This window comes from Amia ocellicauda, chromosome 9 (genome assembly GCF_036373705.1).
Source record: "Amia ocellicauda isolate fAmiCal2 chromosome 9, fAmiCal2.hap1, whole genome shotgun sequence".
Taxonomy (NCBI): Eukaryota; Metazoa; Chordata; class Actinopteri; order Amiiformes; family Amiidae; genus Amia; species Amia ocellicauda.
The window spans coordinates 36,264,697-36,280,870 of record NC_089858.1 but is presented as its reverse complement, the minus strand read 5'-3'; the positions used below and the strand labels follow the sequence as shown (position 1 = coordinate 36,280,870).

The window sequence follows — 16,174 nt, the reverse complement described above, 5'->3', positions numbered from 1 at the left end:
CCGAAATCACTGCACTGCCACTCAAACACAGATCCCTTACTTAGTGGTCACTGCTAAACAACACACACAATAACAGGTTACAGTAAAGGGCAACACATAACATAACTGTGTGTGTGTGTGTGTGGGGGGGGGGGGGGGGGAGGGGGTATATATATATATATACACATACATACATACACACACACACACACATTGAAGAATTGAGCAGAAAAGGCCCTGAGCACTCGAACAAAAGACAACTCTTACAAACAACAACTACATTTTATTTCCCTGGTAACACTATTATAGCTTTGTACCTGGAAAAACAACTTTTATACATCAAACAACTATAATTTTTGTATTTATAGACTCTATATTTATATATATATATATATATATCTCATCTCTACCTCCCCCCACCCCACCCTTGCTCCTATGCACTATCATAGCACAAGTGATTAGTTCGGCTTTGAAATGTACATACCATTCTTACAATATAAATGCACTTACTTACAGCGAACGGTACAATATATTTATAACAGTTAAAAAATATTTACTGGAAATCATACAATTTATTCTCTCAGTACATTTTGCATCAGTCATTAGAAAGAGGAAAATTAAATTTAAACGTTTTAACAAGTGAACATCAAGAAACAAATCTGGATGCTTTTGCAGGTGAGATAGAAACCAGTCCATACTGGGTGGCTGATGATGGGTAAGGAACACCCCCCCCCCCAACCCACTCCCACCAGGAAAGCAGACTTCAAACCCACACACACAACATGAAATCTCCAAAGAAATACAATTTTAAAGGGAGAAATAAAATCAAACTACAAACACAGGAGTGTGGCATTTAAACAACCCCATAAGGCTTACAGACAAAAACAGAAGCACTAAAACCAACACTTTTTCTCAGGTTGTGATGCTCGACCAGGGGACTGGGGGATCTTGGCACCAACCCACAGCAAGATCTGCAAGATGGCAGCTTCCCTCGGTTGATACCATCAAACATCGGCACACAGCAGCAAAACGGGGAGTGCAGCTCGGACTGCAATTATAACATGATAAAAATGATGTGAAGGTAGTTTGTGTTTTTCTTCGAAGTTTGCTATAGCACTCGGTGCCGCACCCCCCAGCACTACGATCCAGGGCTCAGAGGGCTCTCACTAGAGATAGTCCCATGGGCACAGAGACCAGATCTGCAGCCCAGCCGCCGAATGAGGGGACACGGACCTGTGGGCTTCTTCAAAGATTGTCTGTCCTTATTAATATAAGGGCCTCTTGCTTTGGCTCATAAAGAAACTAAATGAATTCAAATTCAAACAAACTGGATGCTAATAATTCAATAGCAAACCACAGTACTTTTCATGTTTTTAGGTTTGTTAGTTCTTCTTCAACACAGATTAGTGTCTTGAAATCAAGGGGAATTCACTAGGGGCATCAGTTTAACATTTGTGACACGCAGGTCGATGCAGAAACACAAACGTATGCTTGCATCCAACTTCCTATACGATCAGTGTTAAAAATGATACTTTGAGATGACCCCGCACCGTCAAAACGTAAAAAAAATAAAATGAAATTAAAACAAAGCCTTTTGCAGCTTGGAGAATACGTGCAATACTATTTATTACAGCATGTGTAATAATGCAGTTCTACCTCATTGCAGAAGCCCACGTCATCCTCTCTCTCCCTCCGCATCCCGGGACCGGCAGCGCGTCCAGGTGGATGTAACATAAATAAATAAATAACTTTAAATATAGGTAGGAACATGCCCCTGTGGCCAGCAGGCGAGAGGCATTTTGGCACTGCCCTGTTATAGCTCTGAACCCCCCACCACCCAACACACATACATACAGCTGCCCACACTGGTGCCATTGTACACATGCATGCAAATATGGGCTCCACTGCGGAATCCAATCACAGACTCAGATCCTGTGGACATTCCACCTGCCTGAGATGTCCCAAACACATACACCCGGGAACACACACAGACACACTGCACAGGAGACAGGCTGGGATGGACACCGTGATTTGCACCAGCTGTTTCTGAGGCAGATGTGGGTGTTCTCTCCATCCAATACTGTTTCACACAACACAGGCTGGGCCTCAATTCCACACCCACCCCCTCTGGTCCCAATCGGCCCTCAGTGTCCAGTGTGAAGGGGGACGGCGATGTGCCTGGTTGAACTGTTGGGGGGGGGGTCTCCAAATTGAGCTGGAGCATGGCAGGGAGGGATCCAAGGGCCCAGGGGATACACTGTGAGTTTATAATTGGGGGCTGTAGCTCCCTGCAGCGCTCGCATCTTCCTGCTGTCTGGCTGTGGTCGGCTCTGGGTTCCTGGTCCAGGGAGACAGAGGTGGAACGAGGAAGGGAGAGCTACTGGCTGCTGGGAATAGGACGGGTGTCTGGGCACTGTCATACAGCAGGGACAGCACCACAGGCAGGACAGAGAGTGGGACAGTGTTGACAACAACAATCAGAGAAGAAACATTTAAAACTAATTGTAATAATGGGGGTGAATTTTTGAGTGTCTTTTCTGTCCTTGCCCACTACAGCACCTCCGTCCTGGCTCAGACGAGAACGCAACGATGTTCGGGTTGAAAAGGAAAAAAAAAAGTTGCATTTCTTTCAATTGGTTTTGATTTCACGTTTAAAATCTTGACGCAAAACAAACTAAGAAAAAAGACAATCAATCGGTCTCGACCCTCCGCCGAGTCTCTCGATTGTGCGTTAATCGCAGGTTTCCTCCGCGGCGATGTCCTCTTTGCTTTTGCTTCTGCCTGCGGAGTCCAGCAAACAAGAGGTTAATCCTGCGGGAGCCCAGAGCACCCTGCGCTGCTGTCAGCCCCCTCTGCACATGACTGCCCCCACCCAGCAACCCACCCACACACCCCCGACCCAGCCTGTGCTACACACACATATAGCCCTGTCTGACACACTTCCCCTCTCCCCCCTCAGCTGTACACAGATCTAAAGCTTAACCCAGTCAACAGCAAGATACCACTAAAGACTACAACTGATGTTTTTTGTTTGTTTGTTTTTGTGTGTGGTGCAGAGCATCTGTATAGGAAAACTGGGTTACAAAGGGTGAAAAACCAGGCCGTGTTTGGAGTCCAGCCTTTCTCACTTCAGGTGACAGGACAGCTATCCACCTCCACAGCATCTTCCTATATTTGTTCTCGTTCCTCTTACTCACAGTCGGCCATAGCGACCCCAGCACGGCCCCCAGAGTTGGGGTCCCACTGCGTCAGGGGACTGGGCCGCAACGAAGACCTGCAGATAACGAACAGGGTTCTCCTCAGCTCTCAGCCCTCCGCCAACGCAGCTGCCCAGTCACTGCCCTCGTCAACTCCTTCAATACAAGTCCCTCTCTAGACCAATTCAATCAATTCACACAGAGCTGCAGCTCCAGGGTGGGGTCAGGCTGGTTCTGTCCCCTCTGTACAGGAAGCCCTTTAGTTCACTTCCTGCTGCAGATTCTGATGATTCCAATCCCATCCCACTGCTCTAGTGGTAATGCCAAGGCTGTCTGACTGGAATGTGTCTATTGCAGCAGTGGGTGCCATCGTGATAAAAAGTAAGAATTGACATTTTATCTGACACAGTAAATCAGACTGACATGTGTTTTCTCCACTGACTTCCAGCAAAGCAGCTCCAGAGTTAGCACCTGTGTGACATCATGGCATATTTCTCGATCTCTGTTACATAGAATGAGCTGGACATGAAAAACTCACTGCACAGAATATTTCTACTAATAGAATAACCTGAGAAAATATGGATTTTCAATTGAGTTCTCCTTTAAGTGTTTTATGTCTACACTTACTGTACTAGGATGTGCAATTATTGTATTTTTTACTGATTGTATTATTGCACTTTAGTAATGCTTTAAAATGTAGGTTACCCCGGATAAGGGTGACTGCTAGGAAATAAAAAATATTAGTAATAATAATGTCAGCTTGGTGTTTTGTGAGCAGATACGCTTTTCTACACATTGAAACAAAGTGCCATACACTCAGATGTGCACACTGCCCTGCTCTGCCCTCCCTCCCTGGGAGCAGGAGTCAAAACTCACACTGCAGCTGACTGACCACCGAACAGATTCACACAACTGCAGGCAACTGACCAACAGCAGGAGCACCCAGTCCCCTCGGGCCGCCCTGCCTGGTGGGAACCTCAGCTCCAGTGCGGTCACGGTGAGCCTCACACACACTGGTGCCGGCTCAGCCAGGCGGCCCCGAGAAAACCATCCCTCAGGCTCTCACAAACACTGAGTGAATGAGGGCCACACTGTGCTCTAGCACCGAATAGAAATGGCAATTCCAGTCCCTTACAAAAGGTCACACTTACTCACACCTGAACTGGAGTGGACTTACGAATTTCAAATGGAGTTCAGAATCGGCCTCAGGAACAGAGCAGGTGCAGCTGCCCAGAGGCTGTCTGCCAACTCTCACAACACATAAACACACTCTCCTGTTTACACTCATCAGAACAGAGCTGGGCTGCCATAACAAAAGCCTGCTAACGGCGGCCTAGGTTGTCCTGAGCAGGTGTCAGGTGCAGCGAAGGCTGGCACGGAGCTGTACTGCCCTGCCCAGCTGTGTGCCGGCTAGTTCAGCCCTGGGCTCAGAGTGGTTTCTTCTTGCATTGTGCGACAGAGCGCTGCTGTGTATGTATTTCACATTGTTGTCATTTACCTCATGCTATACACACTAACTGTAGTTCTCAATTGTGTCAAAGAGTGAATAGCTGACAGGATACTCTAGGAGGCAGAGAAAGGAAGTAGAGAGAAAGGAAAAAATAAGGGAGGGAGGGAGGGGGGGTAGGGAAGGAAGGCAGACAGAAAGAAAAAAAAAGGGAGAGGAAAGAGAGAGAAAACAGTTTTAGTTAAGCTGCAGAAAAAGAAAAAGGACAGACAGACTGACAGATACACAGCTTGCCAAGTGCGGGGCGGTGCTATGCCTGACGCCCTGCACATCACAGACACGGCAACACAGCAGGGGGCGAGGAGAGCTCCCGTGACAGGAAGCAAAGGCAGGAGGGGGACGCAATGCAAGGCAGAAGTTAGACTGGGAACACCCCAACGATGTCCTACTCTCCCACCAGCACCCACTCCTCCCTGTACCTGTGTTGGCGTTCCTCTCATTGAGCAGCTTGGTCTGGCTGTTGGGGACGACCTTGATCTCAGGGGGGTCAAGGGTCGGGGTCGGGGTCGGGGTCGGGGTCGTGGTGCTGATACGGGAGGCCATGAGGGCGTTCAGATACTGCATCCGGGTCACCTGGGGTTGGGGGGTAGCAGAGAGTTATAACGTGCAGATTTGAGAGTGTGCAGAGCTGGTTTCTAGGCATAAGTGATCTAGCAAAAATGTACAAAATCGAATATATTCTAAATTATTATCATAAGCGATTACTGTGATCAGTTTCCAGAGAATTTACAGGCTTTATGAAGGAGTCGTGGCCAGGGGTATCATGGACTCAAACATCATAATTTATGTGCTAGAAACCTGCCATCGATCTGTGGCTGCACAGCGTATGTGTCCTAACGGTTTGGGTGTGGAGAAAAAGCAATTTTTATTGCTGTACAGTAGCTTGCTTGCATACTGGCTAAAGCAACTGATTTAATGGTGATGGCATTAAATGTGTAGCTAAACCAGATGGCTGGCTGGTTATTTCATCATTTTGTTTTCTTGTTATTTTAACTGGACAGTCTGAGTTCACCTTACCTGCCACCAAATAGCGTTTTATTATAACATGGTGGCTCTGTATTTTCATCTATAGCGAGTTTTACCTGGAATAGGATCTGCAAGGGGTTTGTTCACCTTTTTTGCCTGTTTGGCAACAGTATGTTGTCATCTATTTAAACCTGCAAAGCTTGTGATAAATAAGTCAGTTGTTTACTGACAGTCTTCAGACGACATCTGATGGCATGGTGCTGACTATGACTGAGCCTGGAGCAAAACATTGTAAACCACTAAATGTGTCATTGTAAAAAAATGGGATCAGGAAATGCTCGATTTCTTGATTTCTACTTGATTATTTTGTGAAATAAATTTAGGCTAATGAACCAGTAGATTATTACCGTAATGGAGAACTACAGATAGACCTAGTATGCAAGCAATTCTGTATAATACATCACGGGTGAAAAACATTTCTAAGTCACAACATGCTGTGTTGAAAATTCTAATAAATTAATACTAAAAATAAAATTCTAATCATGTATAACCACTTTTTGCACAATTTGCACTTTATCATGTATTTATTGTCATTATTTATTCATTATTAAACTATTATTGTTAGTTTGCTCTTTTCACCTGCCTGGTTTAAGGGCCATTTCAATGTTAATTTAATTGGTTACAGGGGAGTTTAATATATTTTATAATGTATATTGTGTCACAGTTCCATATAGAAAAATCATAATGCAATTGTACAGTTCCAATTGTGTTCCAGACTTTTGATAGTAAAAGATGTTGCTGCTGCTGACAGGTCCCTCTTTAGTCCTTACATGTATATTTGTACATTGTATGTTTGTTCGTACATGTGTGTGCTTATACAGATGTTTACAAGTAGGCTTAAACCTGTATTAGTTTGATGTTGTGCCAAGTGGGCTACAGTGAGGGGGGCCCCCAAAACAGTGGAAACAGCCTGAGTGAGAGTGTGTGTGTGTGTGTGTGTGTGTGTGTGTGTGTGTGTGTGTGTGTATATAAACCTGTGCGTTTAAACTAACACTGGTGTTGTTTACAGTCGACAGCTCCCATCACATAGTACTGGGATTTGTCCTGGGGTTGAGGTTCACATTCACCCAGCACACAAAACCCTGCACCAGCCGCAATCCCGGCGGTGCCAGCGGGCAGCACAGGAGTGTGCGAGAGGCCCTCACCCTGATGAACTGCAGGTCAGTCAGAGCGCGCACGGTGTAGTCGGGGCAGTAGGCCGAGGGGCTCAGGTCTGCCAGCTCGAAGGGATCCTGGGGGGTCCGGCGCTGCGTGGACACAGGGGACTGGTGCACTGGCCCAGAGAAAGGGGAGAGAAGAGGGGAATGAAATCCACCAGGTTTCAGAAGGCAAAAGCAGCATACATGCGGAGGAAGATGCTCCCTCTTATAACCCGCCCGTGACTCCTGATCTTGGCCTACCTGAGGATGGTGCCGTCAGGGCAGAGACGCCGTAGTAGGTGAAGGCTCCGTTCTCAAACTTCAGCCCCTCTTTTCCGATCTCCACCTCCACTCGACCCTAAACACACACAGACACAGTTGGCATCAGATCTCTCTGAATCCCTCCACTAGTACTCTATTTAATATACATAAAGATATATATCTATATATCATTTAAAAATAGTTTCATCAGTCCGACAGCTTACATTGGTTTTGCCCCTCTGCCCTCCACCCCTTCTCCTCCATTCCCTCGCTCCCCCCCCCACTGTGTACCTGCAGCAGCAGTATGAAGTAGTCAACAGGGTGGTTGCGGGTGTACAGGTAGTGCTCGGAGCTCAGCCGGTTACTGGGGTCGAACTTCACCTCCTGGTTGACACTGGGGTGTTTGAGCAGATGGAGCAAGACCTTCTCTGACACACGGGGGGGACCAAAGTGCTCCACCTCTGAGGGGAAGAGTCAGGCAGTCACACACACAGCCAGACACACAATAGGTCAGGCAGTCTCTCATACACACACACACACACACACACACACACACACACACAGTCGGTCAGCCTTGCCTCGGGACAGGAAGCGGTGTGTGGCGAGCAGCAGCTGTGGGGAGGTGCGCACCTTCAGGTCTCCCTCAGGTACCTTGAACAGAGAGCAGTCCTCCCGGGGGGTGGCCTGTGGCAGCTCCATAGGAGGGAGGGGGCGCTTCACCTTCATATCCACTGTGAGGGGAGGGCACACAGGGACAGAGAGAGGCGGTATGAGAGCCAGGGGTGCAGAAAACAGACAGAGCCAGAAATACAGTATAGGTAGAGGGTGGGGGATTAGCAGTGAGTGAGGGAGGGAGTGAGGGAGTGAGGGAGTGAAGGAGCAGGAGAGGGAGTGTGACGGAGCGAATGGGACCGAAGTCTAACCACGGGCCTGGAGTTCTGCAAACAGCTGCAGGGCCTAACTAGGCCGCTTCCCACCAGAGAGCCCTGACGTCATGGGCCCCCGTCAGACAACAGCCCACACTGACTGCCACACAACTCTGCAGGATCAAGCGATGCCCCCAGACACAGTGCACTCAGCCCCCTGGTACAGCGTGTCAGTGCCCACAACCACGCCAGCCTGAGTGCAAGCTCCAAGAGCAACACTGGCGCAATACATCACTGCCTGCCACACACTGAGGAGCAAACAAACCTGTGTACACTGCAAAATATCTGTCAATATTGAACACAATTTCTGTATTTACTATTGCCATTGCCTTGTTCCTGAGCACTGGGCCTGTCTGTCCATGCTTTGGCAACACTGATGTCAATTAGGAATGCCAATAAAGACTTTAATTGAATTTAATTGAGTGGGAGAGGGAGAAAGAAATGGAGGGAGGGAGGGAGTAGGAGGACAGCTGCCATTATTGCAGAGCAGTCAGAGCCACAACCAGCCTTTGTGATTGGGTATCAGCAGCAGAAGGAGAGATCCCATTGGCTCTGCCAGACTGGGCTGCTGGGGGTGTATTTTCCCAGCTTAACAAGCAGCTGGGCTCATTATCTGAACAGGGGCTGCAGAATTGACAAAAACTAAATTTAAAAAAAATTTAAAAACAAGGCGAAAGAGGGATGTTGCGTTTCTTTGTGGTGAACACACCAGCCCGCCGCCCCAACACTCACTGTATCCGTCCGACTCATCCAGGATCTCAGACTTGATGATCTCCTCAATGACGTCCTCCAGCGTGACGAGCCCCAGCACCTCATAGAACGGGTCTCCCTCCCCCTCGTTGTTCACCTTCTGCACGATGGCCAGGTGGGACTTACCTGGAAGACAGAGTCAGACACAGACAGGGTTAAATACACATGAACACACTCCCCCCACACTCTCATACGATCACACACACACAACTGGGAACATCACCCTGCCTCCTGTGCAGCAGCCCACACTGCATGCTGGCTAATGGGAATCAGTAACTTTTCCCTGAGAAATACTGCATCACCAGGTAGGAAATAAAACATTTAAAAAGTCCATTCTTTGGGTTCCACCTGTACAGATTTTACAAGAGCCATCAGAGTGCACCAGGGTCAGGGGTTAGTTCCAGTTTTTCCATTCCAATTCCATATTCTAATTCCAGTAAAGCCTATTATGTCACTGGAATGGGAAAAATAACTAGAATCAGAATTTCAAATGGGTCTGAAAAAGGGAGACTGTAATTGGAAAAGTGCAATTGATCCCAGCACTGGACTACACAGCCACAGAGCTGTCCCCAAACCTCCACCCGACAACAAGGCGATCAGGCCCTGCTTCTCGCAGCTCATGGCCAACACGCGGCCCTCCCCACACAGGGAGGCCCAGGGATAATCCCAGGCGGGCAGGGGGTTATACGGGGGTGCGAGTGGCACCGGGGCCTTGAGGGGCTCAAGGCTAGATTAGCTCCATTGGTACACTGGTCATTAAAAAGGACTTTGGCCACAGCACCAAGCTTTGAGGGGGAAAGGTGGCCGATGGGGGCTGAAAAATATTCTGGCAGTGGGACAGGAGGTGCGGAGTGGGCTGGCTAATCCCCCCCTCACAAACTCCCTGCCCCCCCATTGGGGTTATATGGGTTGATCAGCTGCAATCCACATTCCAGACCTAGTGGCTAATCTCTCAAACCACACCAGTCAAAGAATCTCAGCAATATAATACAGCCAACCAAGAGCAGCCTCTCCTCGCCCCCCGGCGGCCTGGACAACACACCACTCACAATATCCTGCTTTACTCACTCAACTCACCTGCTCCCCCCAGCGAGCCCCTGCTACTGCTTCTTCATATATGTGATCCTTCCTGCTCTTTAAATGGCCTTCACTGCAACGGATTACTTTAACACATGTTTTGGAAACTCAGGACCCGTACCCCTGAGTTCACTGCTACCCAATTCCTGCATTTACAGGCACTGTTGGCTATACTGTACTCGAGTTTATGGCGATTTAGTTTAATTCTGACGTCTTTCACTTACTGCATTGTTTTGAAACCACTGTGAGAAAGGATAAAACACACACACACAACACTACAGTAACCTAAGCTTCTTGTTTTTCATAAATAAAAGCCTGCAGCTCTCAAGCCCAGAACTGGAGAATTGTTTTTTTTTGTTTTGTTTTTTTAAATCAGCAATGGAAAGCATCTCCTCCCGCAAAGGAAACGCTGCTCGGCTCTCAGTCTGGCTCTGGGACTGACCCTGTTCTTACATGCAGCCCCGGCCTGGCAGCGCTGCGAACAGGAATCCACAGAGCTCCAGGCAAATTCCTACACTACGGTTATAATTCCCCCTCAATTCAGTGCAGGCAGGTGAAATTCAGGAACTGGTCTTTTTCCAAATGCCCGACTGCCTGGGAACGGACCTCCGGCCCTGACCAGAGCTGTGCCAGTGGAGAGTTAGCAAGGAGAAGGGGAGGAAAACAGGAGTCTGGGCCACAGAGGGGCCCCAGCGGCCTGTGCACACCTCCATGGAGAGGGGACAAATCTAAAACATACTATTCAATAAAATAACAATTGCTTTAAAGTCACAACTTGGAGAATCCCCTTTTAAAACTGCCCACGACATTGGTTTGTTCTGTAGGTCAGTGTTCATTCCTCCCCAAATACACAAACGGCTAAAAGAGCAGCCTTTCCACAGCACAGCGCAGCGTTTGGGGCATCAGCTCTCTGGTGAGAGGAGATTTAGGATGCAGTAGGTATGTATGCAGAATGGACAGGTAGGGTTCAACAACAGCTAGAGATACTGACAAGTGGAGAGACAGGACACATTATTGGGATAGACAGCTCTAATGAAAGAGACTAAAACAGAGGCAGATGGAGAAATAAGAAGTAGAGGGGGCCAAATCGACAGATGCAACACAGACAGACAGTTGGCACTTGTACCTTTCTTGAACTCCTCGAGCATGGCGTCCAGCTTGGTGTCGTTGAAGACGAAGTGCAGCGGGTGGTTGTAGAACTTGGTGATGGTGCTCATGGGCGTGTGGTCCTCCGGGTCCACCAGCGCCAGGTCCTTGACGTACAGGATGTCCACGATGTTGGAGCGCTCGTCCTCGTACACGGGCACCCGGTTGTAGCCGCTCTGCATGATCTCCGACATGGTGCCGAAGTCCAGCACGGCGACGGAGGACAGCATGAAGCAGTCCTTCAGCGGCGTCAGGATGTCTTCCACGGTCTTGGTCCGCAGCGCTCCTCGGCTGAACTCCTCCTTCACAAACTCGTTGTACGGGTCGCTGGTCCGCATCATCTCCATGATCTTCTCCCGCACACAGCAGGTGCTGGCATCACGGCGCAGCGCCAGGTCCAGCAGCAGCCCCAGCGGGCAGGACAGCGGGCAGGTGAGCACCATGCACACCTGGCCCAGCCACGCCATCCCAGGCGCAAGCTTGAACCCGTAGCCGGAGCAGAGGACGTGGGGCAGCAGCTCGGAGACGAGGAACACCAGTAAGCCGCAGAGGAACACCGCGGGGGCCACGGAGCCCAGGGCCCGGTAGAACAGCACCCCCAGGGCGGAGTGCCCCAGGGCGCAGAGGAAGAGCAGGGAGCAGAGGAGAAAGTTGCCCCGCCGGCGGAGTGGCTCCAGCCGTTTGGCCGACTTCTTGTCCCGCTCGGAGCCGCAGCTGTGCAGCACGTACAGCTCCAGGGGGTCCAGCCACAGCAGGCTGAGGTTCAGGCTCTTGAACACGGCGCAGGCCAGCAGCAGCAGCGCGACGCCCAGCGCCAGCCCCCACACGGGGATGTAGTCGGGCTCAGGCGGCTCCTCCACCACCAGCAGCCTATCCTGCCCAAATGATGCCCATTTCTCGCCGCTCCCGACGCACAAGCGATATAAACCCCCTCCTCCCTCGGATTTAACGGCGGTTCTCCTCTCCTCGGTCTTCACTGTAATCAGCCCGCTGGACTCCCCATCAGGGTGAAAGCCGCTCTCGACCCTGAACACAGCGGAGCTCCTGGCGCCCTGTCCCTCGCACGGGTCGGGGGCACCAGCCTCCCCCTCCGGCTCCTCGGCGAACGCTACTAGCGGCCAGGTCTCGTTAAGCAAGTGAGACCCAAACAGCCGCAGCTGAAAAGTGGCTCCGTAGGGCGCCGTTAGCACCCCCTTCCGCATGAAGATCTGGCCGCCGGGGTCCTCCAGCCTGAGCCCCAGCACTTGCGGGGCCAGCTGGCCGTTGGCGCCGAACCCCAACCCGCAGAGGAACACAATAATCAACAAGAACCGTAAGCCTGCCAAGCTAGCCACCATATTGGATTTGGGCAGCTGGGCTCTGTGCGAGTCATGTGATGCCCCCTCCGCGCTGCAGCCTACCCTGCCGGGAACGATTCATCGAGTCATACAGCGAGCGTGTGGAATCTGGCTCCTAGAAATCGCCATTTTGGCTCCAAACTCCCGACCCTGGGTGCCATTTGCCTTTTCCTGTGCTCGAGCCACAATGGCGTCAGTGACTAACGTTCTTTGTCCGATTGCTAGCAGCCGGCCAATGAGAGAAAGATAGAATCCTGGCTACCAATAGGAGGAAGGAAAGGGCAAGCAGGCCCCGCCTCTCTTTGTCAGGTTCGGTGTCGATGTGTTGTAAACAAGTCCAGTCGCAGCGCAAGTGGGGTCATGTTTGGAGCGCACTTTTAAAGACACAGTGCATGTTTTTCTGCGGCCTGAATTTTAACTCCCCGAGGCGTAATCATTTCTAGAAGGGCTTCACTATTTCAACTAATGTTTAAGTTTATCGTGATGAAAGTTAAAGCACACACTACTAAGATTACTGTCCGGACAGAATGAGTTTCTACATTGTTCACTCATGGTGCATTCCTTTATACAATAATCTACCAAGCTTTGCAAGTTAGCGCTTGTTAGAATATTATCTATTGATCTACAGGCTCTGGGCCACAATTTTCCACCCAGACCTCAAACTTATAACCCTAACCTAGCACCTAATAATATCAATGCAAATATTCTTATTTTTGTATTGCAACTGTTATATGCTGTATAGGAAAAAATACTAATGAAAAAAAGAGATCATTTAATGTTTAAATAAATGAATAGAAAATGGCAAATATATGGAAATATATTTTCAGTTGAATTTGCCTTTTCAAATACACCCTACCCTGTCAGTTATTCTGACTCTTGCCAGTCAAGTGAATGACCCACACTGTGCTGCCAAAGTTAATACCCTGGACCCCTCCTCCTTCCTCCTTTCTTTGCACAGCATACTGTAGTTTTCCACCCTGCCGGCTGTTCTGCAGTCAGGTCTCTCAGTGTGGATGCATCCAGTGGCTTCAGCACTCACTTGTAAACAAAACAAAACAGGGACAGCCAGGCCCCACACTCACAGAGCCCCCACTGCCAAGAAAATCAGCTTCGGAAGCAGGGAGCGAGGGAGGGAAAGAGAGAGAGTCTGTATGTGTGTGTGTGTGTGTGTGTGTGAGAGGGACACACAACCTTTAGTTTTCTTCAAGAACACTTTCTTCTTTTTGTCATCACACAGCCCCATCAAAGAGTGCCAGGACCCCCCCCCACCACCACCACCACCACACACACACACACACACAGGCAGAGACTGAGCTGGGAAACCAATACAGACCCAAAAGTTAAAATAAAGTGGAGAGAAAAGACCAAGCACGTATTAAATAGAGAAATATATCTCAGGTTTATTAATAATCTCATTTTTTGTTTCATCTTCAAAACTCGTTAAGACGGTCATTATAAAACAGTATGTACACATTATTTAAAGTTAAAGCATGCCGGAGACGCTGAGGAGAGCTACATTTACACTTCAAAAGGTAAGCCCCCCTCCCTCATCCTCCCGCCCCCCACCTCCGCCAACCCCTAACCCCACCCTCCCCCTCCTAAAAAAACAAAACAAGAACAATTAAATTAAACATTAAAATAACATAACGAGAACAAAACGAACCAAGACAGAGATTGTTCATCACAGTTAGTGACACAGTGTTTCCAAACCACGCTGGAAAAAATTGTCATTGCTCAGAAATGGAACATGTACCCAAACCCTGTCATCAGGGAAGAAGAGACAACAGCATTTGAACATTTCACCAAAAACTAAAAAAAAAAAAAAAAGTTCCTCAATACCAGTTACAGTCAGACAGAGAGGAAATCAAATCAAATCAAATCCAAAGAATTGTGATTCTGCGCTGCAGTTTCCTGAAGGGGGAGAATACTTGTATTGTGTGTTTGGTCTTTTTTGGATCTGTTTGAAGAATAAAGAACGAGGCTCGGACAGACAGATCTGCCAGCTGCCATAAAGTGCTCCAGTGGCAAGTGAACCACACTCCTTCAACTGTCTCCAAAAGCTCTGGTTTATTGTACAGGATAATCTGGACTCAGGACAGGCAGACTGGGGAGAGGGGATGCGAGACGGTGCCCTACTCTAACACCACCTGTGGGCCTGATGTGCACTAATGATTGACCAGCCTCAGCACGAGCCCCCCGGACCCTCAGTATCGCATGACGTTCACCTGCAGAGCTGGTGGGATGGTTAGGACAGGAACCTCCATGCACTGTTGCAGGTTTTAGCCCTGGGCCGAGCAGGAGATCAACAGTGATGTCAGGCTGGGGCCGAGGGGGTCGGCTCTACCCTAACCGGTTGAAGATCTATGATTTTTATTGTTATTCTGTAACTCGTGTGGGGGGAGTGGGAGGCCCACACACAGTGGGGAACAGGCACCCTAGTGTTCAAGTATCTTGGGGAGGAATCAGATTTGTAACTGTTATTTACTTCCCTGTGGCTCCTCCCACATCCAACCCACTGAGAACATGCCAGAGACAACCACTATAGTAAAAGATCATCACAATATTATTATTATCATCATTTTTCACAGCATGGGTTTCACAATTCCCAGGAGTGTCTTCCAGTGTATCATTCTTTGAGCTCAAACGTTCTGTGCTGTCTACCATTATTATTATTATTATTACTGAGTCTGCCCACTGGCTGGCTGAGTGAGGTCAGAGACGGGCTCGGTGCGTATTGCGTAGTGCAATGGAGAAACAGGCAGCGATTAGGCCTGTGCTCAACCCAGAGCCTCACAAGGAGGACACTGAGGGCGCCCTCTGGTGGGGATCCCTGTGTTAATACACCCCCCCCATATCACCAACCAAGTCAGGGCAGGCGAGGGTGTCACAGTGCTGAGCACTTGCTCATCTGGACTAAACAGACCCACACATGCCAGGTGTCCAGCCCTGTTGTGTTAAACATATTACACACACACACACGCACACACACACACACACACACATTATATATATATATATATATATATATATATATATATATCAGTACTGCGATTTGTAAAGTTAGTGTTTATTCTTTAGATTATTGCATTTTTGGTTTTCTAAATTTAAGTGTCTGATAAGTCCAGTTTAGCAAACCGCGCGCTGCAGAAGTGAGAGGTCCGAGGTGGGCCCGATCACCGTGTGCACGACTGATCAGGACCTCTGGTGCCATGGTCACCTGCACAACACCCTCCCCCCAAGGCCTGACGATTACCACCCTCCCCCTCTGCCTTGCTGGATACACACAGTGATGAAAGTGTGTTTTAAATCCCCCTTCAGGAACGCAGCTGGAGTGTTAGGGAAGTGTGCTCAGCTCCACCGTCAGTGAAAAGTGCCGAGGCCCCCCCAGGCCAGCGCAAAGACTCGGCCACCTCTCAGATAAAATAACATGAAACCCTTCTGCCCCTCCCTCCCCCCAGACGGGGACTGCGAATCACTGAGACCACCAGCCCGCCCCGCAGGTGGGTGGAGTGACCCCGGCAGGGACTTTTGCACTGGAAGCTGGGAATGGGGCGATCCCACCCGCACCAAACACAGCCCCCATTTGGTACATTTCTATTCGTATTTTTTCTTTTTTTTTCTTTGTTGGTTTCCTTTTTGGTTTTGTCTGTTGTTTCGTTTGAGATCGATACAATGGAAATCAGTTAAAACATAAAACAAGATTATAAAATACTGACAATTTACAATTCACAAAAAAAAGAATCATAAAAATATACAAATTAAATCTTATGCAAAATAAATAGTAAATTCTCTTCGTATATATATATATATATATATATATATATATATA

At 48.8% G+C, this 16,174-nt stretch overlaps 1 protein-coding gene across 3 annotated transcripts; it reads right to left on the bottom strand.

The window, feature by feature from the left end:
* Positions 1 to 242: 242 nt before the first annotated feature.
* Positions 243 to 12,536, bottom strand: cnnm3 (cyclin and CBS domain divalent metal cation transport mediator 3). Of its 3 annotated transcripts, XM_066714321.1 has the most exons (9): positions 10,989 to 12,536; positions 8,768 to 8,911; positions 7,688 to 7,840; positions 7,401 to 7,570; positions 7,110 to 7,206; positions 6,855 to 6,982; positions 5,103 to 5,256; positions 4,675 to 4,739; positions 243 to 2,760 (listed from the first exon to the last, which is right to left on the bottom strand). In XM_066714321.1, exons 1-8 carry the CDS (start codon positions 12,343 to 12,345, stop codon positions 4,690 to 4,692), a joined length of 2,253 nt encoding a protein of 750 aa, XP_066570418.1. In that variant the 5' UTR covers positions 12,346 to 12,536; the 3' UTR covers positions 243 to 2,760; positions 4,675 to 4,689. The 3 variants fall into 3 exon arrangements, with proteins under 3 accessions (XP_066570418.1, XP_066570417.1, XP_066570419.1); XM_066714320.1 differs by lacking the exon at positions 4,675 to 4,739 and having other exon boundaries at positions 10,989 to 12,535; XM_066714322.1 differs by lacking the exons at positions 243 to 2,760; positions 4,675 to 4,739 and adding an exon at positions 2,894 to 3,253.
* Positions 12,537 to 16,174: the final 3,638 nt, after the last annotated feature.